At 38.1% G+C, this 24,124-nt stretch overlaps 1 protein-coding gene across 3 annotated transcripts in view; it reads left to right on the forward strand.

Moving 5' to 3' along the window:
• SGCE (sarcoglycan epsilon) overlaps nucleotides 1-24,124 on the forward strand; it is a 67,663-nt gene that overhangs the window by 22,040 nt on the left and 21,499 nt on the right. For all 3 annotated transcript variants that reach the window (XM_079786291.1, XM_079786290.1, XM_079786289.1), the window contains 4 exons: nucleotides 4,159-4,281; nucleotides 5,933-6,090; nucleotides 12,114-12,186; nucleotides 17,252-17,450. In XM_079786291.1, the coding sequence (XP_079642417.1) occupies nucleotides 4,159-4,281; nucleotides 5,933-6,090; nucleotides 12,114-12,186; nucleotides 17,252-17,450 (553 nt within the window). The remainder of the gene's footprint in view (nucleotides 1-4,158; nucleotides 4,282-5,932; nucleotides 6,091-12,113; nucleotides 12,187-17,251; nucleotides 17,451-24,124) is intronic.

Consider the following 24,124-nt stretch of genomic DNA (forward strand, 5'->3'; position numbering starts at 1 on the left):
AAGATTTCAGAGGAGAGAGGGCTTTAAGATCTAAATTGAACTGGGGCTTGTCGGGTCTTATACTCACCAGCTAGTTTATCTTTATAGCCGTGCACTTGTTCTTGGTGGTGATACAGAAAAAAAGGTAAGTGTCCTATGGACTTTGTAGAGGAGGGACTCTGTATGTGCCTGGATGCCATTAAAAATAACCATGTAATAATTGTGAAGTTACGTGCTATATAGATTCCTTAGCAACGAACTACCATAATCCCTTCAAAAGTTAATGTGTACTGAATACATCCAAATTTGCTTCTGTTTTTAAGGCCTTGGAAATAAGCACACTTTCATATTTTCAGTAGCCTCTTGCTCCCATAGGGAGAAAATGTCAAATGGACTAATAAAAGACAGGCTGCTATTTAGCTAGAATGAGGTCCCTGTTTATTGCTATTGCCATTATCATCTATTATTCGGTTCTTGGCTCTCTGTTGTCATATAACATATATTGTGGATATGGTCCACAGTTTCTACACCTTAGGATGAATACGGTGAAAACAGTTTTGTGAAAAGATGTTGCTAGCACGGTAACAAGGGACATTGGAGCTACATGTAGGGAAGGTGAAACAATTACTCTGGCCATGCCCGAATACCCTTTTGCTCTTCTCAACCCAGATATATAATTTTTCCTTTGGAAAAAAATCTGTTATTTATGACTTGCATGTTCAGTTTTTAATCTTGGCAAATCTAGCTACTCTTGCCGTTTGAAGATGATGTTTTGGACCCCCTGTGAGCTGGACTTTTGGGTTAATTGTTTTTCCCATTAACGGTGATGGATTTGCACGGATGGAGCCACACAGTGGTTTCCAGTTTCATTTGTATCCAGTGGCATGTGTTTGCAAAGGTAATGGATTTGCGGCCGAAGCCCGTTGCAAAGCCATGTGCTACACAAAGAGTCCGCGACCTGCGACCTCAGCTTGATTAACATGGTACTGTACACATCTGTCCCAGAGATTATTTTATTTTAGTCTGTGGATTCTTTGAGTGTTTACATTTGATTTCCAAGGCTAGCTTTTAAGTAAAACAACGTGCGTCAAGCTTACTGTTTGTGAGTAGTACCTAGACATACGAGAGTGCAGCAGTGAATAACAGCTTTGGTGGGTGTTGGTGCAGACCCTGTGGCGTGCGTGTTTAGAATAAGAGCCCATAACTTCGAATTCTCTGTCACTTGTTGTTTTCAAAAGGAAGTGAGGTGTAACTGCTGCCCAAATAGTCTCTGTTGAAGAGCTATTTGTTTTGCAAGTTAACAAACCAGAAAGGGTAAGGGAGGGGGAACCGCTCTAAAATGTTGTGAGGGCGCTCATAATTTCAACTGTTGCTGCAGAAAGCAGGTATTACTTTCACAAACAAAACACACTGGCTTAATCATTTTCCATTTCTGAATGATGAAAGTGTCACACATCTGTATATGTTTTTCTCAAAGTAAATGGCAGACTATATATTTAAAGTGAAGAGGCTTTACTGTGGAGTTGCCAAGGTAACTGACCAGCAAGCAGTTGAGCAGATTGCAGAAAGGCATTGGAGCACACATGAATAAAGAAAAGCGCGTGTCATCTTGAAGCCCAGGAGGCCCATGCTCGATGGTAGCCTGGCTCTGTAGATGGCAGAAATGCCTGTCATGGAGACAGACGGAGGTAGATGGTCTATACTTGTCCTTGAACTGAGGCGTTATGCAGTAGCAGGTACCCTTTTATGGTTCCACTTCAGGACCTGCCAAGAGCTATATAGAAAATAGAATCATTGCAGTATTACTTAATTAAGAACCTTCCCTTTTGCTTGTAAGCTTGCTTTTGCCACCTTATGACAGCCAAAACTACAGGAAACTGTTAGTAATTAGTAATGTAAATGGAGGAGGGTAACATATAAACTGCTACACACCCATGAGAATTTGTTACACAATTGAAATGTAAATGGAATATTATATATATTTAATCCATAAACATGAGACCTGTGTTTACCTCTACAGTGTTTTGTATTAGAATATATTCATCTGTTCACTAGGCATTGGTAACATTATTCAAATATGCCAGACACCTTCTAGGTGCCGAGAAAATAATGAAGGTAAATAAAATTCAGAGCTGAACTTCAAGGTGTTTTTAATCTCTAGAAAGAATAAATTAGATAAGTTCCGAAGAGATTCCTTTAGATTATTCAAAATATTTCTGTGCTTTGGATATAAACTTCTTTTTACATATAGAATGAAATAACTGCTCAGCAGTAGTTCACAACTCTCCATACTTTGTCTCTCAGTTTTTCTCCCCCTACCTTAAATATACACCAAGATCTAGCATCCCTGGTTTAATTCCATTCCTTAAAAGCACCCCACGGAACCCCACAATTGTATCGTGTATGTGTGTTCGATGCTGCAATGCCCGAATTCCCCATCTCTGAGGTTCAGAATCTTGCTAGTACTCTAAAAGCCACACCCGAATTCCCCATCTCTGAGGTTCAGAATCTTGCTAGTACTCTAAAAGCCACATTGAATTCTACATTTCCCAGAAACCTTTTCCAATTCTTTTTAGCCTCCGTTGCTGCTCATCATGCTCCCAGGTATTGCCAGAGCAGCGTACTCCTCTGGGATCATACCGAGTTAGGTGGGCATTGGTCTCCCAAACCAGGTGGTGAGCTCGTGGAAGGCAGGGACTGGGTCTCCTTCATCGCTGCATTCTCCATGGCACCTTGTATTCCGGGGGGTTGTTGTGGCATTCATCTGCTGAAAAACCTCAAATTCTTATCCTCACAGTTCTGTGATTCTTACACTAACGTTTTTGAGAATGGGACCATTTCCACTGGTGAGTACATTGTTCTTGGGGAGAAGGTGGGCATTCTGAAGGCCATGGGAAGACTGCTTATGAATACTCGCACAGAACCAGGCAGGAAGGGACGAGTCTCCCCGCAGACCTAGTTTGAACCCAACCTGCACCTTCCTTCCCTCAGTTACATGGCCTTTGAAGTTGTGTGTTTAGTAGTAAAGCTATGGATCTACGTGAAGCTACAAGCCAAATATTTTAGTTTAGTTTTACATTTTTGGCAGCCATCCACAGAACTGCAGGGACAAGTTTTCACAGATAAAGAAACATTTTTGTGGGAGTTCCTATTTTCATGCTGAAAAATTTACTGTCAGCGATCTCGCTATCCAGGGCTTTTAGTTAGTTGTGAGCCTGAAGTAAGCAGCATTGGGGTTCTTAAGGTTAATTACCCCATTTACAAATCCATCAGTGAGTAAGGGAAAGAACTGGCCTGATAGAGTTTATCTGTTTAAAAATTGCAGCCACTAGCCAGGCAGGAAGATAGAAAACCAAAAGAGATTGTAGAGGTGACAAGGGTAATGGCAGTAATGTGTTGGTGGAGATGCTGATATCAGAGGAAAAACAATAGGTGGAAAACTAATCAAACCAATTTGGCCATTTTAATGTACTCCCATCATATATCTTAAGTAACCAGTGAATCATGAAATCTACCCCATTTCACTTAAAGCAATTATTGGCACTGAATTTTATTATGTAATTGATATCGCTTATTTAGGATGTAGGTTTATATTGCGTGAGTTATTAAATGTCAAGATCAGGTAAAATGGAATAAATCATTTCTAGGAGAGATATGAGAAATAACACGCATAGAAAAAGTATCAATGCATTTTTTAATCATTACATATGAAAGTTACCTTACATAGATCGATGGTATTATACACTCTGATGTGCTTTGTCTAGCAAACAATTAATACAGTATAGATTCTGACCATTTAAAAATTACACTTTATATTTTGCTTTGGAAAAAAACAACACACTGTAGCAGTTATGTAGTTGGTCAATTCTTATGATGGATTTTGCTGGTAATAATTTCAATGAAATCACCAAAAAGATGTTATGAATGTTTTCATTATTTAATAACAATTTAAAACATTAAAATGTGCCTAATTTGTTTACACCGTATTTTAAAAGTTTCTAAACATGCCAAGTTGGAAGAGTTGTTTGATGTTTTGTTCTAAAATCACTTCCCTTTAAAACAAACTTCTTAACAATATGTTGCATGTTGCTTCAGTTTTCCCTTCCTTGCAGGGTAAGTGAATTGTCAAGAGCAGATCTCATTATTTGTCAATCTCCTCTCTCCCCTCTCCGTTTTCAGTGTACACCATCTTCTCGAAGGTGCACTCTGATCGCGATGTGTACCCATCTGCTGGTGTCCTCTTTGTTCATGTTTTGGAGAGAGAGTCTTTTAAGGGAGAATTTCCACCTTACCCCAAACCTGGTATGTCCTCGATGGGGGAAGAAAGTGATTGATTTACTAAATTTTTCTTTTTGTTCAATGTGTATAATCTAGGTGACATACGATAAAACATTGTTAACATTTGAAATGGTTTGGGTGCGTGATAAATTGGTCATTGTAGGCTGTTTTCCATCATAAGATTATAAATTTAATTGCAGAAGGAAATAATTCATTTTTGATTTTGAAGAAAGCATATTTTTGGTTTCCCAGTCTTGAGCTTTGTGCTTCTGACAAATGATGTACCTATATTTTCATAGAAATGATTATAGTTAAATAATTATGACTTTCATATTAAAACTTTGAATCTTTCATAGTACATTGATTTTTAGAAACCTATACATATGAATAGAAGAGCATGAAATATGGTATTAAGGAAGTTTTCAAAAAAGCTTTTATAATATGAAATAATTTTATATAACTTGATAATAATATAATGAAGATTAATTTTTCCCTTAAAGTAATACCAATTGCAAAGTCTTATTTAATTCACTATTGGCTTACGTTTGTGTGACAAATGTTATGAAATCAATGAAGACATAGAAGGACTGGCAAGAAAAAATATATAAATTATTATAATTCTTAAGTAACAAATAAAAATGAATTTCCTAAAAATTTGAGCATTACAATTAATGTAAACATTACTTTTGTAGGTTATATTATAAAAAGCATACCTGGAAACATTCATAAAATATAGTTAACCATGTTATCAACAGCATTCTAGAATAAAAGGTAGTCTTTTTATCAGTTATTTAAAAAATTTTTTAATGTGGTATTCTGTGTTTGCAAAACTACTTAGCTAAACCTTTTGAACAAACTAATACTTGAGAAGAAAACATGTAGTTAAAAGCATAGTTTCTGGAGTCAGCCAAGATTAAATTCTAGTTTTACCACATAACATGACCACAGAGAAGTTACGTAACATGGAAAATTATATATTTCATCAACAAGATAAGGGCTAATGATAGTACTACTTTTATAGGTATGTTTCAAAATCAGATGAAATACTGTAGTGCCTGTAAAAATCTAGGCACAGTAACAGGGCCAGGTACATGCTAATAAATGATGCCATTATTATTATTTATCATTAATAAATGTTGTCATTATTACAATTCTTTTGGATTTGTAACTTTTTTCAACTCATCCTCCATTGTTTTAAAATTACATCATTTTTGTTTTAATGATATTTTTATAATTTTGAGATATTCCTTAAGGTTAGTTTGATAGTGTCCAGAGTTTTATGAAATGAAGGATTCACAAGAAAATGAACACCTCAACATGATTGGGAGATTTTTCTGAAATACAGTTGTCTTATTGGTAAAACTTTCCCACTCCTAGGTGACCAAAATAAGAAAAAAGAAAAAGAAAAGAAAAATTCCTCTGAAGTTGTATGAATCTGCTTTCTTTGTTACATTAGATTTCTAGACAAACTAAACAACCAAAAGGATTTTTTTCTTTACATGAGGCCCTAATCTGAATTCCCAGATGGATTTGGCTTTGTGTGTGTGTGTATTTAGTTTGCTACAAATGTAAAAAAAAAAAAAAAATTTAAGACAGAAATATTTTGATTGAAACTACCAAAGCAACATGTGTGAAAATAACTGACTTGTATTTTAATTCTGTGTTTTTTATCTAGGCGAGATTAGTAATGATCCCATAACATTTAACACAAATTTAATGGGTTATCCAGACCGACCTGGATGGCTTCGATATATCCAAAGGACACCGTATAGTGATGGAGTCCTGTATGGTTCTCCAACAGCTGAAAATGTGGGGAAACCAACAATCATTGAGGTAATTTCTTTTTTTTTTAAATTTAATAAATCTTTATTGTTCAGATTATTACAATTGTTCCTCTTTTTTTCCCCCCATAGCTCCCCTCCACCTGGTTCCCATCCCACCCTCTTCCCTTACCTCCCCCCCCACTGTCCTCATCCATAGGTGAACGATTTTTTTTCCAGTCTCTTCCCGCACCCCCACACCCCTTTACCCCTGAGAGTTGTCAGTCCACTCCCTTTCTATGCCCCTGATTCTATTATATTCACCAGTTTATTCTGTACCTCAAATTTTTAATTCACTTGATTTTCAGATTCACTTGATAGATATGTATTTGTTGTTCATAATTTTTATCTTTACCTTTTTGTTCTTCTTCCTCTTCTTAGAGAATACCTTTCAGCATTTCATATAATACTGGTTTGGTGTTGATGAACTCCTTTAGCTTTTTCTTATCTGTGAAGCTCTTTAGCTGACCTTCAATTCTGAATGTCAGCTTGGCTGGGTAGAGTACTCTTGGTTGTAGGTTCTTGCTATTCATCACTTTGACTATTTCTTGCCACTCCCATCTGGCCTGCATAGTTTCTGTTGAGAAATCAGCTGACAATCGTATGGGTGTTCCCTTGTAGGTAATTAACTGTTTTTCTCTTGCTGCTTTTAATATTCTCTCCTTGTCTTTTGCTCTTGGCATTTTAATTATGATGTGTCTTGGTGTGGTCCTCTTTGTATTCCTTTTGTTTGGGGTTCTGTGTGCTTCCTGGACTTGTAAGTCTATTTCTTTCACCAGGTGGGGGAAGTTTTCAGTCATTATTTCTTCCAATAGGTTTTCAGTATCTTGCTCACTCTCTTCTTCTGGCACCCCTATAATTCTGATGTTGGTACGCTTGAAGTTGTCCCAGAGACTTCTTACACTATCTTCAAATTTTTGGATTCTTTTTTCTTTTAGCTTTTCCAGTTGAGTGATTTTTGCTTCTTTGTATTTCAGATCTTTGACTTGATTCTTGCATTCCTCTAGTTTGCTGTTGGGTGTCTGTGTAATATTTTTTATTTCAGTCAATGTATGTTTAATTTCTAGTTGGTCCTTTTCCATATCCTCGAGGTTCTCTCTCGTATCCTCAAGGGTCTCGCTAAATTTATCGGCCTTTTCTAGGAAATTCTTGAAAAACCTTATAACCGTGGTTTTGAACTCTATCTCCAGTCATTTATTTTCCTCCATTCTTTGGTTTTTGATCTGTTTCTTTGTCTCCCCAATTTCGCTGCTTCCCTGAGTTGGTAGGGTAGCTTTGTGTGCTAGTTGTTCTATATGGGCCAGTGGTTTGGCCTCCCCAATTACCTGAGGTGGACAATCTTGGTGCACCCCTTTTTGGACTGTGTGTACAGCCTTGTTGTAGTTAAGTCTTGATTGTTGTTGGTATCAGTGGGAGGAGTTGACCGCCAGGCCGATTGGCTGTGAGGATCAGCTGTGTCTACACGGGAAGACAGCCTTATTCGACTAGACTTGCAAAATTGTAAAATCCTCTGTGCTCAGCGTGGATGGGGCGGAGTTTCAGGATGGAGCCTACAGCCTTGGCTTCCCGTCAGCCCCGCCCTATGAGGTTCCTGGGTCTCAGTGTCCCTCGGTACTAGCTGCAAGCACCTCTGAGAGAAAGGCTCCCTGGAGTTTCGCCCACTGCCAAACAGTCTAGTCTCTTCCCCAATGAATCTGGATTCCCAGATTCTCGCCCGGAACTGGGGTTCAGTGCAGTCGGAGCTGGGGTTCAGCGCAGTTCGGAGCTTTTGTCTCCTTCCTGCTAGGGCAATCAAGCGGCACAGTCAACAGTCCGTCCTCTGCGCACATTCACGTGCGCTCCTCCGGAGCTCTGCCTTTCGCCGCTCCCTTGAGTTTCCGCCTTACAGCCCAGATTCCCCCAGTATGAGCCTGGGTCCCCAGTGTCTGGCCCAGAAATGGGGTTCAGTGCAGTTGGAACTGGGATTCAGTGTAGTCCAGAGCTTTTATCTCCTTCCCCCTAGAGAACACCAGCCAGGCACTCAGCCGCCCCATCCTCTCCGGCTCTGTCCTCTCCACACGCCCGCGCCCATGCAGCCCCTCTGATTTTCCTTGTGGTTTTCTCTTTCCTTCTAGTTGTGGAAATTCCAGTCAGTCAGCTTTCCTGTGGTTCTGGATGATGTTCGTTTTGTCTTTTAGTTGTAGTTTTGAAATTGTTGTGCGAGGCTGCAGTTTATGTGTTTACCTATGCCGCCATCTTGGTTTCTCCCTTGAGGTAATTTCTTAGAATGAGCAAAATTGTATTTTTTTTTTGGTAATTTGAGTTTCAAATTTTGGAATTAAAATTACATGGCCGTGGTTTTCAGCATTTTATGCATGGAAACAATGTAGATAGCATTTGGAAATGTACCATTCCTTTCTGTGAATTTGCAAAGTCTTTTAAATTAAATTTATTGGAGTGACATTGGTTAATAAGATTACATTGGTTTCAAGTGTACATTTCTGTGATACAGGATCAGTATATTGCATTGTGTACCCACCATATATTTGCCCCCTTTACTACTCCCCAACACCCATTCCCTCTGGTAACCACCATACTGTTGTCTGTGTCTATGAGTTTCAGTTTTATATCCCACATGTGAGTGAAATCATATGGTTCTTAGCTTTTTTTGACTGACTTATTTTGCTTAGCATAACATTTTCAAGGTCCATCCATGTTGTTGCAAATGGCAGTATTTCATCTTTTCTTATGACTCAGTAGTATTCCATTGTACTAGTATATATGTACTACATCTTCTTAATTAGTCATCTATCAAAGGACATTTTGGTTGTTTCCATGTCTTGGCCACGGTGAATAATGCTGCATTGATCAAAGGAGTGCATATATCTTTTTGAATAAATGTTTTCAAATTTTTGGGGTGGGAGCAGAAAAGAGGGATTGCTTGGTCATATGATAACTCTTTAATATTTTTAGGACCCTCCATACTATTTTCCATAGTAGCTATACCAGTTTACATTCCCACCAACAGTGAATGAGGGTTCGTTTTTCTTCTCAACCTCTTCAACACTTATTATTACTTGTCTTGTTGATAATAGCCATTCTAATAGGTGTGAGGTGGTATCTCATTATAGTTTTGATTTGCATTTCCCTAATAGCTAGTGAAGCTGAACATCTTTTCATATATCTGTTGGCCATTTGTATATCTTTCTGGGAGAAGTGTCTGTCTAGGTCCTCTGCTCATTTTCAAGTGGGAGTGTTTCTTTGGTATTGAATTGTAAGAGTTTGTTATATATTTTGGTTATTAATCCCTTGTCAGAGCTGTTGTTTACAGCTATCTTCTCCCATTAGGTTGGTTGTCTTTTTGTTTTGTTGGTGGTTTCTTTTGTTGTGCACAAGCATTTTAGTTTGATATAGTCCCATTCATTTATTTTTGCTTTTACTTTCCCTTGTCTTTGGGGTCAAATTCATAAAATCTTCTCTTAGACCAAGGTCCATAAGTTTAGTACCTATGTTTCTTCAATGTAATTTACTGTTTCAGATCTTATATTTAGGTCTTTGATCCATTTCAAATAATTTCTGTACATGATGACACATTAAAGTCCAGTTTCATTCTTTTGCATCTGGCTTTCCAATTTTCCCAGGACCATTTATTGAAAAGGCTTTATTTTCTTCATGGTATATTTTTGGCTCCTTTGTCAAAAATTATTTGCCCATACACATGTGGTTTGGGGGTTCTTAATCCTGTTCCATTGGTGTGTATCATTTCACAGTTTTTTTCCTTTCAGCTTTTATATAAAAAAGGGGCAGTCCAAATTAGTGGAAAAAATTAAGACATTTAAAAGAAATAGATTACTATAATATGAATGATATTTAAGAAAATAAGTGCAAACTTATCTGCTCCTTATTTTAATTTCAAATTTCATGTTCACTGAAATACAGTCATTATGCAGACATTTTATGAACCTCTACCCTGTACTGAGCATTATGATAGGTGCTGGTGATAGAAGGATGAATAACAGGTGAGTCCAGGAGTTGGAGCATTGAAGTGGAAACACATACTTAGCCAACACGACATAACTGTTACGATAAAAAGGTGCTGTTTGATGAAGAGTTGTAAGAGGGTAAATAGGAATTCACTTCACAAAATAGAAGGAAGGCTATCTTAGGCAGAAGAAACAGTGAATCAAAATATTGAAGGCATTAGCAATCACATCTGTCTCATATCACAAAAGCGTGCACACACATATACCTCAGTAAAATTTGATTGAGGACATTACAGTATTAATGTATCTCATTAGAAGTGATAGGAGGACTGGATTCTATTACAACTGTTAAAATTAAACATTAAATATAAATTCAGATAATAAAATGATTCTTCCTAATTCATGAAATGTTTTTCACTCCCTATAGTAGCTGTGATTTTTTTTTAAAACAATAACATTAGAATTCATGAAATTTACAATATTGAGATTTGTGATAATTATGGAAAGGCTACCCATAAAAATATTGCCGCTCATTTGCAAATGTCTAATATTTCTTTCTGAGCTTTAGCTTTGAGATATTATAACAAATAGTAGAAGATTGATGCTTTTTTTCTCAGTGAGAATATGATTAAGTTTTTTTGCAGGGTGAACTTTTAAAAGCATGACAATTCCCAAATGAAATATTTATTACATTTTTTCATTTGCTTCTTTTTAAACAGAGTTCCTAGTTTATTTTAATGAGTAGGCTATTTTTCATTGTTAATCTAATTAATCATGTGTCCAAAAAATATAGTTAGAAAGTCATTTAATCCAACAGAAATTAGAAAGATTGTGGGGAGAGTTCTTTTAACTTTGTGTAATAGTCTGCTTTTCAAAATATATACTTTTAAATATTATTAAAGGTTTGGAATTACTCCAAAATTTTGATTTTTATTGTATTCTTAAATATTTCTGAGTGTAATTTATTTTATTTAAAGCTTTATGATGCTATGAAAATCTTTAATATTTGTTTTTATTTTTTTTAAATTTATCTTTATTGTTGAAAGTATTACTGATGTCCCTTTTCCCCCCCCATTGACCCTCTCCATCCCACTCCCCCCCCCGCCCAGGCCTTCACTGAACAATTGTCTCTGTCCATGGTTTATGCATATATGCATATAAGTTCTTCGGTATTCATTTTTAAATGAGCAAGATATTTCTTTTATGAGTCAGTTTGTTCTACTTTTTATTCTCAGTGTCAACCACAGCTGTAATCACTGCCAGAAGGCTGGTGCCGGGATGCTAAGACTTTGCACAATCTATTAGTTTTTTGGGGTTTTGAGGTACTGCAGACCTGTCTGAATGATTTCCTATCTGTCATAAAGTTAATTATTCCTTGATTTTTGAAGTATTATCCTGGTTTTGGCCTTCGCTTTGTTTGTTGTTTGCAGTGGCTGTTTCTGAGTTGACTTTGATGTGAGGTCATTGGCTCTGCAAATGTTTACTAATATTTGACTGTACAAAGGGATTGATCTGTGTTTTTGAGCATGTGCCATAAGCTTTATAGACCATGACCCTTACTGCTTTACTCCCATCGTAAGTGGAGATATGATTTCCCAGGGGTTATTCATGACATGTTTTTTTTGACTGGTTGGTGTGCAAACAACACAGAGATGTGCTTGTTTTAATGTGTCCTTTCCAGTACAAATCCTTAAGTTTCATTTAAAAATACAAAAATAAAAGTTGTTTTGGTGTTTTTGAAATTTTACAATGGCACTGGTAAGTAATTCATAATGGTTAATCCATTTACTAATGGTACCTCTGCACTGTGATGAGCACTTAACGGTCTCCCGTGAAAGAGACTCTCTGATTTTAACTCGTTTCAGCATGTTAAATAGACCTGACTAATGATTTCTCTTCCCATAATATTGCTAAAAGCTCTGAGTTCTTATTGCACAGAGAAGGAATATTTTGTAAGTATATAAACAAACCATGAAAATGGAAAGAAGGGCAGTGTGTTTTCATTTTGTCCTTAATGAATTTCATTTTCTAAATAACATTTCACTTTTTTAATATGATTTTCATTTTCTGATAGATAACGGCCTACAATAGGCGTACCTTTGAGACTGCAAGGCATAATCTGATAATTAATATAATGTCAGCAGAAGGTAGGTATGAAAAAATACGTTGCTGATCGCTTCCTTGTTTACAAGAAGTATTTCATTATGTCTTATGCCTGTGTAAAATATAGTTAAGGATTTTAAAATACCGGATACCTAAAATAACTAATGAAATAGTAAAATATAGAAAAGAAAACTAAGCAATATTTAATTTGTTATAAATATCATGATGTGTAAGGATGCCACTTATTTCTTCAGGCCTCGGTTTCCTCATCTGTAAAATAAAACTAAGAATAAAATTGTTCTTTTCAGTCTGGGATACAGATTCCATGAATTAGGTATGAAATGTGCTTCTCACAGCACTGAGCACAGAGTGCACCATCAGTAATTATTAGCTAATTTCATTATTTTTACTTTAAAACTTATAAGTTATTTTTGTGAAGATAAGGAGTTATTGATGGACAGAAGTAAACTGTAATTTGGGTCACACACTCCTTCCTAATAGCTAATCATGCACCAGTAATTGCCAGAGTCCATCAGCAATTTAGAGTTACATATGCTCAAATTGTAAGTGATTCCCAAGGATTTGGAAAGACCCAGGGAATACTCCAAGAATTACACTTTCAAATATTCTGACCCTAATTTGGCTCTTGATTGGGAAAAATACATACCACTAAAAACTTTGCAGTTAATATATATATATATGTCATGGGAGACTCTTCTCTATACCAGATATCATTTATGAGTGAGGGTAACAGGAGGAGAATGGACATGGCATTTTCCCTCCTGAAAGCAGGAAAACAGTGTGTACTCTGCGAAGGGGAATTCTTCTATTTACCAGTATAATTAAAAACAAACGAGCACACACACAAAAAACAACTGTATCAGAACCTACTAATTCGGATTGTGTGATAATTCAGCAAAGGCTAGGTTAAAAGTTGCTTTTATACTGTATAAAAGAAAACAATTTCTGTAGATTTGATAATGCGATCCAAAATTGAGGAAATTGCTTGAAGACTTTGAACCCCTTTATATGACTTTCCCCCCAGGGGTTTTAGCAATATCAGTTGCAGACAACAAATCTGCTAGTTTAAAATTTCGAATGACCTTCATATATGCAAAACAAGTCCCAATGCCGGTTCTGTAGGCTTAGACAGAAAATTCCCTGTCCACTTTTTCACTTCCCAAGGGCTTTGGTAGGTATTGACATTGGGATCAGTGAGACTTGTACTTGACTGCAGTTGTATTTGGATGCTTGCATCCAGTCTAATCGGTCCCTGTAGAGTTAGAATGCCCTTCATGAGCAGAATAATTGCAAAGTTTCCTTTTCCTAAGGACTTCAACTGTACAGTTAGTTATATAGTTACGTTACACGGGCTTGAGCCACTCACCTCACCATTACGCTCTCAGAGTGGCTCAAAGCCCTTTGTCAGATATGGGAGTCCCTATCAGTCGGTAGTTGGAACCTCTTCTTTCTCAGGTCTCGTCTCAGTCCTGTGGATACAGAGTCCACAGGCATCCTAATAGGTGTCATTGATGTGTGGGGACCCTTGTCCAAGCAGACACTAGTGGAAAACTGCTACACAACTGTAGAATTAAAAGGTGGCTTTAGGGGCTATTTATCTAAAAACAGGCGTTTTGAAGTGTGTTGATGAGGGAGGAAGAGTAGAGGGGTTTTGGATTTTTACTTCCGACAGAGCTGCTCTACTGCTTTTTACAGAAGGTTCTGGGGCCCCAAACTATGAAAACCAGGGAACCAAGTGGCATGCATTTGTCCTTGGTGGTATAGGTGGAATCTATATGGGCTCGAGGATGTGCATATTTGAGCCCGACCTCCACCCATGCCATTTCTTCCAGATAAAGTTGGGAAAAGAAATAAGAGTTGCATATCAGGATAATCACGCTTAGTCTGACTCCTTGCCCAGCTGTCTCCTGCTTGGAGAGGCCTAATGGGAAATTAGTCCTGTAGGCGCACACGGCCTGGAGCTCAAGGAGAGTACACAGAGTGATGCTCTAAATTGGGTTCAGCACCTCAGAGGCTTGCCACCAATCTGTTGGCCTACTGCTCCCTTGGCCTCTCTGATGTCCAAATATAGCAGGCCTGGGATTTCCCCAAAGTTAGAAAGCTCGAGTGACTCATCTCTGGGAGTGCTGGCAGCCACGCTCGGCCGGGTAGACGGCAGGCAGCTGCGCAGCCAGGAGCCTCTGAGGGGCGTGGCGGCAGCCGGTCTCATAAAGGAGCGACCGAGTGGGGTCACGTGGATTAGGAAAAGCCAAGAAACAGTTCTCCAAAAAGTAACAGGGATCATCAGAAACAAGTTTTGAACAGTGGATGGAAAAACACTGAAGTTAATAGAGGATAGACTTCTCGCATACTCAGAAACGTTATTTGGCATTATTTATAAATGTCATTTATTGCCAAGAAACTGTTCTTCATGACATATTTCTGTGCAAGCATTTCTTGGTATGGGGAAAAATGTAGTATGATTAAGCTACTGTTTATCTGTAAGAAACAGGAAATGTTTCTATATAAAACAGGAAACTTATCTACATAAAAGAGGCCACATATATATATATATATCTCACATTTTAGAAGATTGCAGATGGCCTGTACATCAAGCAAATCTAATAAAACCACAAGCAGAATAAATGACAGTGTCGGAAATGAGTAAAGAATCTTCTGTGATTAGGGCCTTGAAATACTCAGTCTTTAGGAAGAGATGCCACACTCTAGAAAACTCTCTTGAGAAGTTTAAAACCAGAATGCCTACCCTGACGTCACCACAGGCATCACATACCCTTTCATATTCAAGCGGCTTCATAAGAAATGAGGTCATCACGATTTCAGTTGTTTATTGTGTAGTTTTTATTTTTTATTTTATTATTAAGTAAGAGTGGAATACTTTATAGATATGAGTTTTAATGAAATAAGTCAGAGGGTGTATACACAGTATAAGTTATTCTGTGTATAGTCCAGAAACATTTTCTTTTCTTTTTAAGGGTAGAATTCAGATAACCAACCTGTTTATATTATTATAGTAATTGCTAAAGAGGAGTACTTTGTATACAGTCTTCCTTAGCTTAGATAAAAGTCATATAAATTCAAATGATGGTAAATTTCTGGACCTCAAGGGTCAGATTCCCCTTCTGAAAGAATGGAGAACAACAAAAAGACCTACTCACCCTCTGGTTGTGAGTAATAAATGAGACAATTCACCTCAATCTATTAGTTTGTAAGTATTAAAAAAAAAAGGAGCTTTAATTATTACAGAAATATTATTAAACAAAAAGAAAGCCATTTTTTTATCTTAACATAACAATTAGAATAAGGGGGATGATGATTTATAATTCAAGATAAATTTGAGAAAGTGAAATAAATTATATTTATCCTTTATTGAGAGCATGAATTGGACATTCAATTGTTTTACAATATTAATTTTGAAATCTTTGGAGATAAATATTGATGAGCTATTAGGGAAGAAGAAAGCTAAATCTGTAGAGATAAGGAATTTAATGAGAACTTTAAAATATAATTTTTCTAGTAATTATGGAGTGATCAAAATAGTAATATTGTTATAATTTCAGAATTTTTATTGAAAATATAATCAATATTTATTTTAGTAGAAAGTAATATTTTAGCATGCTCCAAAATACAGTCATGCATCGCATAACCACATTTTGGACTGCAGAGAGGACATGGCCCCGTAAGATTATAATTGAGCTGAAAAATTCTTATCACCTGGTGATACTGTAGGCATTGTGACATTGTAGCACAATGCTAAGCTCTTGTTTTAAATAAATTGAGTGTAGCCTAAGTGTACAGTTGTATAAAGACTACAGCTGTGGACAGTAATGTCCTAGACCAGTGGTCGGCCAACTCATTAGTCAACAGAGCCAACTATCAGCAGTACAACGGTTGAAATTTCTTTTGAGAGCCACATTTTTTAGACTTAAACTTCTTTTAACGCCACTTCTTCAAAATAGACTCGCCCAGGCCGTGGTATTTTGTGGTAGAGCCACACTCAAGGGGCCAAAGAGCCTCATGTGGCTCGCGAGCCGCAGTTTGCCAGCCTCGATCCTAGGCCTTCTCATTTGCTCACCACTCACTCACTGACCCACCCAGAGCAACTTCCAGTCCTGTGAGGTCCCTTCATGATAAGGGCCCTATGCAGATACAACAATTTTTATCTTTTATACCATATTATTTTTTATTTTATTTTTCAATTTTGCTTTACATTCAATCTTATTTTCTACTAGTTTCAGGTACAATATACTACATTTTAACTGTATGTTTTGACACACAAATACTTTCCATTGTGTTATAATTGCCTACAGTGTCTAGTGCAGCGACTTGCTGTACAGCTTGTAGTCTAGGAGCAGTGGGCTATGCCATTTGGCCTAGGTGTGTAGCAGCAGGCTGTACCACCCAGCATTGTGTAAGTGCGCCCTGGGATGTTGGCACAACGCATTTCTCAGAGCGTATTCCTGTTGTTAAGCAATGCATGACTATACTGCACATTAGAAATGTGTTATTTCAAATCATATACCAACAAGCCACAAGCAAGTACTGATGTTTCATGATGTTCTCTCTATTTGGAAAGAATGTTGCTCTGTACCTCAACTTCTTCCTCTGTTCAAAGGGGAATAGCACTACTGAGGGTTGTAATGATTAAATGAGACGATATATTTGAAGAAGGTCTGTTAATTTTAAAACACTATTAATACAAAATATTATCCCTACCCATGTTGCGTTCCGGAAGTGCCCCTCTGCCTGGGTGAGGCAAGGAAGGAGGCCAGCAGGTCGTTGGCAAGTTGGAGGCTGATTTGGCCTTCTTTTCATTCTTTTTTTTTTTTTTTTTTTTTTACCAAATCCTATAATTATTAATTGCCCTGCTGTGCCCTTGAATTTGAATGCATGGTAGATAAAATTCTGTGTCAAATGTATGGTATATTTTTTAGATACATCCCTGTTATACAGAAAGCCTTTAAAGTCGGGATTAATATCATTTTCCAAAGGCAGGACTGTGACAGAAATAAACAAGTCTAGAATTTCGTTTCCCTTTCCAAAGACCACTTCACTAAAGCTACGCATACCCCTTTCCACCAAAATTAGATTTCCCATTACCATATCAAGCAGAATTCTTCATTAAAAATATGAATGTAGAAGAAATGCTGGCCAGCGAGGTTCTCGGAGACTTCCTCGGGGCGGTGAAAAATGTGTGGCAGCCGGAGCGTCTGAATGCCATAAACATCACGTCGGCCCTGGACCGGGGCGGCAGGGTCCCGCTCCCTATCAATGACATGAAGGAGGGGTAAGTAGACCTTTATCTTGTTGCCTTAAATATGAGGTTTTAAATATGGTGATCTTATCATAGTTATTATAGATGGAAGATGGTCTACTGCATTTTTTTAAAAATAAGATGTGGTATTGTAAAGATACGAAAATACTAGCAATTTTCTGTATTGATAAAGAGGTTACGTTAATGGTTCTTTATAGCTGATGTCCCAGGTCCTGTGGAATCTAATTGTAGGTCAGGATCAGCAATCATAAATTACAGCGCCAAGTCTTTTGTACCTTTTGTAGAGAAACTGATTATTTAGGACCCGGAATTTCAAAGGACATTGATGCCCCAGTTATCAGCTGCAAGAAGGACATGCAGACTGCTGTAACTTTATTCTAGGAAACTATTTCTTTGCCTTTAACATTCTTTCCACCATGTGTCAGTGACTGGTGGCTGAAGCGGATTTGAGACCCATTCCTAAAGCCTGGCTTTGCCATTTACCAGCTGGATGACGTTGGTGAAATGCTGCATTCCTCTGTGCCTCGACCTCCTCATTTGCTCCAATGGGGAGTTTACGCTCCCTCGAGTTTGTCACGATGGTGAAGTGAAACAGTGCTTTTGAAAGAGATTTATCTGTTCTCTAGCCTTACAGAGTATGACTCAGCCCCTCGTAGAGGCTCAGAAACACTCTTATACCTGGGCAAACGGAAAAGTCAGTGTCAACTAGACTTTGATCTTTAATTTTTAATCTGTAGGTTGAGGCAGATCCGATAAGTATATGAGATATGGAATGAGTTATATTTTGGGTAGCATATTCCCTTTCCAACTCCTTCATTCATATTCCTGATAACATTTTTACACAGATGATATCTGGAATTACCTAGAATGCCTGGATTAATCAGAATTAAATTTAAGGGCAGCTAACAAGGAGGACGTTGTTGGAAATAAGGGAAAATATCACAGATAGACATAACTAACGTATGAGGGAGTAGGCAGAAGTGGGGTTAAGGGCTAAGCAGTGAGCTGCCAAGTCCAACTTACCCATTTCAGAACAAAACTGTACCTGCTGTGCCACAGCAGTGTGTCCTGAAGCCAGCCAAGCACACTTAGAAGTGTTGCTTTCGCTCTTGTTTGTTGGGCGGCTTTTGACGTAAAAACGTAATTCTAGAATTCACTTTTTTATGTCAGAGTTACAACATGATTCTCTGAGTAATTAAGAGAGAACCTTGGAAAGAAATGAACAGAGGTATCTCCCCAGAACGCCTTCTCCAGATGGGGAATATTTTCAACATTTGTTAAAGCCACGTGTTCTGTGCTGATTGTCCATACCAGGAGTCCTCAAACTACGGCCCGCGGGCCACATGCGGGAGTTTTTGCCATTTTGTTTTTTTACTTCAAAATAAGATATGTGCAGTGTTCATAGGAATTTGTTCATAGTTTTTTTAAACTGTAGTCCGGCCCTCCAACGGTCTGAGGGACAGTGAACTGGCCCCCTGTTTAAAAAGTTTGAGGACCCCTGGTCCACACAGTGAGCAGAGATGCTGGAGGGCGCCCCAGGAGAGCCAGGCATTGGGAGAGGTTCCCATAGGGGTGTTCTCTTCTGGGCGCAGCCCTTCTCCCCTCAGTAGTGCAGGCCCCACCCATTGAGGCACTTTTGGAAACAACTAAACTAAATTGAACTAAGTAACTCTCTAAACGCGTGGTCTGCAAACTGCGGCTCGCGAGCCACATGCGGCTCTTTGGCCCCTTGAGTGTGGCTCTTCCACAAAATACCACGGCCTGGGTGAGTCTGTTTTGAAGAAGTGGTGTTAGAAGAAGTTTAAGTCTAAAAAATTTGGCTCTCAAAAGAAATTTCAATCATTGTACTGTTGATATTTAGCTCTGTTGACTAATGAGTTTGCCGACCACTGCTCTAAACCAAACTCCGACCTAAAACAGTGCTTCCCAAGCCATGTCTAGCCTGAGACTTGTCAGTAGGCACTTTAATAAAAATACAGCTAGGTTCCGACCTCTGATTCCCCCTAGGGATTTGAATCTTTGAGTCTAGGGCTGGGTCTGAGCATGTGACTCTAAATTAAGAACGGAATTTTTGTCCCTCAAGTACTTGTTAGAGAATTCAGTCATTAGCTGACTGACCCCCCAACACCTGCTAGAGGGTGGCATGTGCTATCAGACATTTGAGAGGGTCAGTCCCATGGCATTTATTTGGACCTGGTCTCAGATCCCTTCCCAACTTGAAATGCTTTCCACAAGTTTTAATTTAATGTTAAGCCATAACCTTTACAAAGTATTCAAAGAGTCTTTCAAAATAGCGTTTCTACAAATTATACCCAAAGCCAACTCTATTACTACAATATCCCTCTACAAGCGATAATTAATTAAAATCCTCCATGAGTATAATTCCAGAAGAAAACTTGTCCCTGGGAATGATTTTGCATATTTTCTTCAGTTATCTAATGTCGTGGTAACAAATTTTTTTAACCCCTATTACATTAAATTTAGAAATAAATCCAATGCTTAACTCATCTCTTGTGCCTTCCTTTCTTTTTTAATGGTGTATATCATAATTACCAATTCATTTAATAAACTTTTTGCCTCTGTACTTACTTTTGAAAATAACATGGGCTTCAAATCCCTTTTAAAAATGAAATAGTGAAAAGATCAAGAGATAGGGCCAGAGATAGCAAAAAAAAAAAAAAAAAAGCATCCCTTTCTTTTCTACAATTTTGTTTAAAAATATACTCATACACTTCAGAAGTACTAATTAAGTACCTAAATATGTGTACTTAGCATAAGCCTCAGTCTCTGGTATTTTTTTAAACATTCATGAAATAGTTTTCTATTTCTCATGGTAGCCATAATCCACTAATTGCAGATGTTTCCATATTTGCTATATATGGTCAATGAGGAAGAGAAACTCACAGGGTAGACCCTCAGAGTAAGCTCACAGCCAGCCCCTGCAGAGCCCAAGCACCATTAAATGTCAGTCATCAAGAACCCATTCCACAGCATCCCAGCTCCTCTTTCTTGATGTGTATTTTTCATCCCTGCAGAACTCACTGACAGCCTTCAAACTTCTCCTCAATCTAACAGAAAACAATTATAAAGATTTATGTCAGAGTGAGTAAGCTCCTGCAAAGGAACACTGAGCCTCCTGGAAAGATTCCCTTTCACTCGCCAGACCCGTAACCCCAGGGCAACTGTGCTCTCTCCCAGTGTGTGGTCTTGGTGCCGCTTTTGCCCCTGATGCAGAGCCAGAGGCTAAGGACTCTGTGGATGCATTTAGCCTGGGATAAAGCTGGTGGAAAGAAGAGCAGGTTCATATTTCATTCTAGGCATGGCATAGCTGCCAACCTGGGGTGAGTGATGTGGTGTAAATGGTGGCTAGGAAGGGAATGATGGGGTGTGAGGATTAAAGAATATACTCACTTTTCAAAAGAGATTGTCAAACCTACCACTATTTCCTCTGGTTCCCAAAGCGTGTGGATCTAGCCCCAATCAGCAACCGAGAATCCTGGTGGATTCTCTCGAGGAGTACTCCCTTTAATGAATGGTTTGCTTTCCGCCCTACCAAGGCCTCAGAGAGAAGTTACACTTGAGGAAGAGAATGTAAGTCAGTGGCTGCCAAATACCGCTCTGATGCAAGGTCATGATCCTGGGCCAGTCTCTGATGCTCTGCTGAACTGGCCCCATGTTCGGTGATTTACAAGATTGTCTTTTATTCTTAAATAACAAACCTTTGATATTTTGGGTGCATTATTTTCAAATAATGTGCCTTTGATATCCTTTCATTTAAGGAATGATGGTGATATCAGATAGGAATTTTTAAAAATAGTGTATAAATATAAAAAAAGTGAAGACCCATATGAATCTGTTTTTATAAGTATAAAAATAAATAAATGAAATCTATGCAACTAGATGTCTAATATATAGTGTTCTAAGTTCTACGCATACATTTATGCTTTTCTTTCTTTTTTTAAATATTTTTTACTGATTTTTTACAGAGAGGAAGGGAGAGGGAGAGAGAGCTAGAAACATCGATGAGAGAGAAACATCAATCAGCTGCTACTTTCTGTTTCTCATGCCCCTGACTGGGACCCTTAAGTCTGCAGGCAGACGCTCTATCCACTGAGCCAAACCAGTTAGGGCTATGCTTTTCTTTCATAGTTTAGTATTTAGTCAGTATTTTTTATTGGGGAATAGTGTATTAGTCTGGGGGTACAGTGATTTTAAAATTACAGTCTATGGCCCGACTGGTGTAGCTCAGCAGTTGAGCGTTGACCCAGGAACCAAGTGGTTACCGGTTCAATTCCCAGGTTGCAGGCTCAATCCCCAGTGGGAGACATGGAGGAGGCAGCCAATGTTTCTATCCCTCTATCCCTCTCCCTTCCTCTCTCTCCCTCTCTAAAAATACAGTGTTTTTAAAAAATTACAGTCTATGTTCACAGTCCATTAGGGTGCAGACAGTAGTCAGAACATTACACCAAAGTGTGGTACATGCTACAGTTGAGGCTGTCATAGCGAAGAGTGCTCCTCCCACGTCAGGCGGATGCCTAAAAAGGGTCCATGGATGAGGAGAACGGGAGCCTGACCCGAGTTTAAAATGTGAATACAAATCAGCCTGCTCAAAAAACGAGGCAGGGGGATTCTAGGCAGAGGGAACGGCTTGGGCCCTTAGGGAGAATGCGGGGTGCATTTGGAAATGGAGGACAGGGATCCAAAAGTGATAGTTACCAGGAGGCAAAGCCCGGACCACGTAAGGCCTTGTGCACCAGGAAAAGGTGTGTGGATTTTATCCTAAAGCATTAGGGACCTTTGCAGCAAATGGCTGATATTAAAGTTTTTGTTTTAGCAGGTGGGCGTGCTCAGCCTACCACATGAGAGAACAGGGCAGACCCCAGTGTCTCCTTTCTGCAAATAGGAGATCCCAGGAAGCCAGAAAGGTCTGGGCCTGTGTGCCTGTTGCCTCTTCTGAGAATCCATTCCTTCTCCAGGGAGAGGACTGAGCAAGCAGTGGGACTAGACTCTGGAATTGTCCTTTATTTTGTTTCAATTCTGTATTAGATCATTTATTTAGTTTTATGGTGATTGGTTGATTGCAGATATGGACAGAACAAAGAAGTGGGTAGGGGACAGAGGAAGGAATCGAGGTGCATGTAAGAGCTCAGGAGTGCCTGGGTGATGTGTTATTTATGTAGACACATTCTACTCTAAACTGTCTTTATCTCCCATATACACAAAATAAAGTATAAAATACAGTCAGTGCTTGGACAGTTATGTAAAAAGTACAATCATTGGACCCATTTATCTGGCTATTGCTGAAAAAGGCAGACTTTTAACTTACATTTTTTACCCGTTTCTCATTTCTTCACATTGTCTGTGTAAATGCCTTAGCAAATGCATTTTACCTCAAGGGAAATTGAGTTGCTCAAATTGGAAGAAGAAAAACCTTCATAAGGAACAAGTTCTATCTTGTGTTTACTGATTCCTGAGATCAGATATGAGGAACCATGTTTTGATAACACTGCTTGAGAGCCTTGTACTTGATAATGTCATATGTTTACACACATATGAACATTTGGAAATAGATTGCTAAAATCATAAAGGTAAAAATCATCCTCATAAAAGATTTTAACTTCTATATATCAAAAAGCCAGCTGAAAGGAAAACAAGAGCTTATGGAAATGTAATTTTAGCATGCATAATATAGAGTTATTGTTATACATAGCCTTGTGCAACATTATTTTTTAAAACCCACATGTTGAAACTTACTGGTTCTACAAAAGAAACAATATATACACATTATTTTTTACCTACAAGGCAATTCCAATATCTACTTTTCTTGAGCATATTATCTATAGTCTATTTGCATTTTATTTATTAACTGATCTCCCAGCTTTATTGAGATAATAATTTACATGTTATATAAGTTTAAGGTGTACAACATAATGACTTTATGTATATATAAAGTGAAATGATCACCACAGTAAGTTTAGTTACTATCCATCACCACACATAGCTACACACTTTTTTTTCTTGTGATAAGAATTTTAAAGATTTACTTTCTTAGCACCTGTCAAATATACAACTGCTTGTGTTTTTAAACTGGTAGGATGCTTTTCATTCATGTATTTATTCTGCAAATAGGTTCCCTGAGGACAGGGAAAAAGGCTGGGTTCAAGGAGAACTATTAAGGGACTGTTGCTCCATTCCCTGTGGAAAGTGATGGTGACTAGAACTAGAGTTGTAGCAGTGGGAAGGAACAAAGCGGACAGGCGTGTGTGAGAGTTCTTTCAGGGTGAATATCGGAGACTGATGATGGATGGAATATGTGGGAAGAAGGGCAGGACTCAAAGGTGATGGTGGCTTGAGCATCTGGCCATGCCAATCACTGAGAGCGAAGAAGAGAGAAGGAGGAACAGGTGGAGGTGGGGTGGGGTGGTGATGAGCTCAGTTGGGAACATAACATATTAAGTTTGTGAAGCTTATGGACCATCCAAGTACAGATGAAAGTAATTTGGCAGTATGCATCAACTGTCATAAAAATGTTTCCACTTCTAGGCATCTCTTCTAAGATAGTAACATTAAAGAGTATGCACAGAGATAGTCTTTGCAATATTATTTATAACATCAAAAAATTGGAAGCAACTTACATGTCCAACTCTGAAATAATTGCTGAATAACTCATGCGCACTTAAAAATTA

Source organism: Cnephaeus nilssonii (genome assembly GCF_951640355.1).
Source record: "Cnephaeus nilssonii genome assembly, chromosome: 12".
NCBI classification, from domain to species: Eukaryota; Metazoa; Chordata; class Mammalia; order Chiroptera; family Vespertilionidae; genus Cnephaeus; species Cnephaeus nilssonii.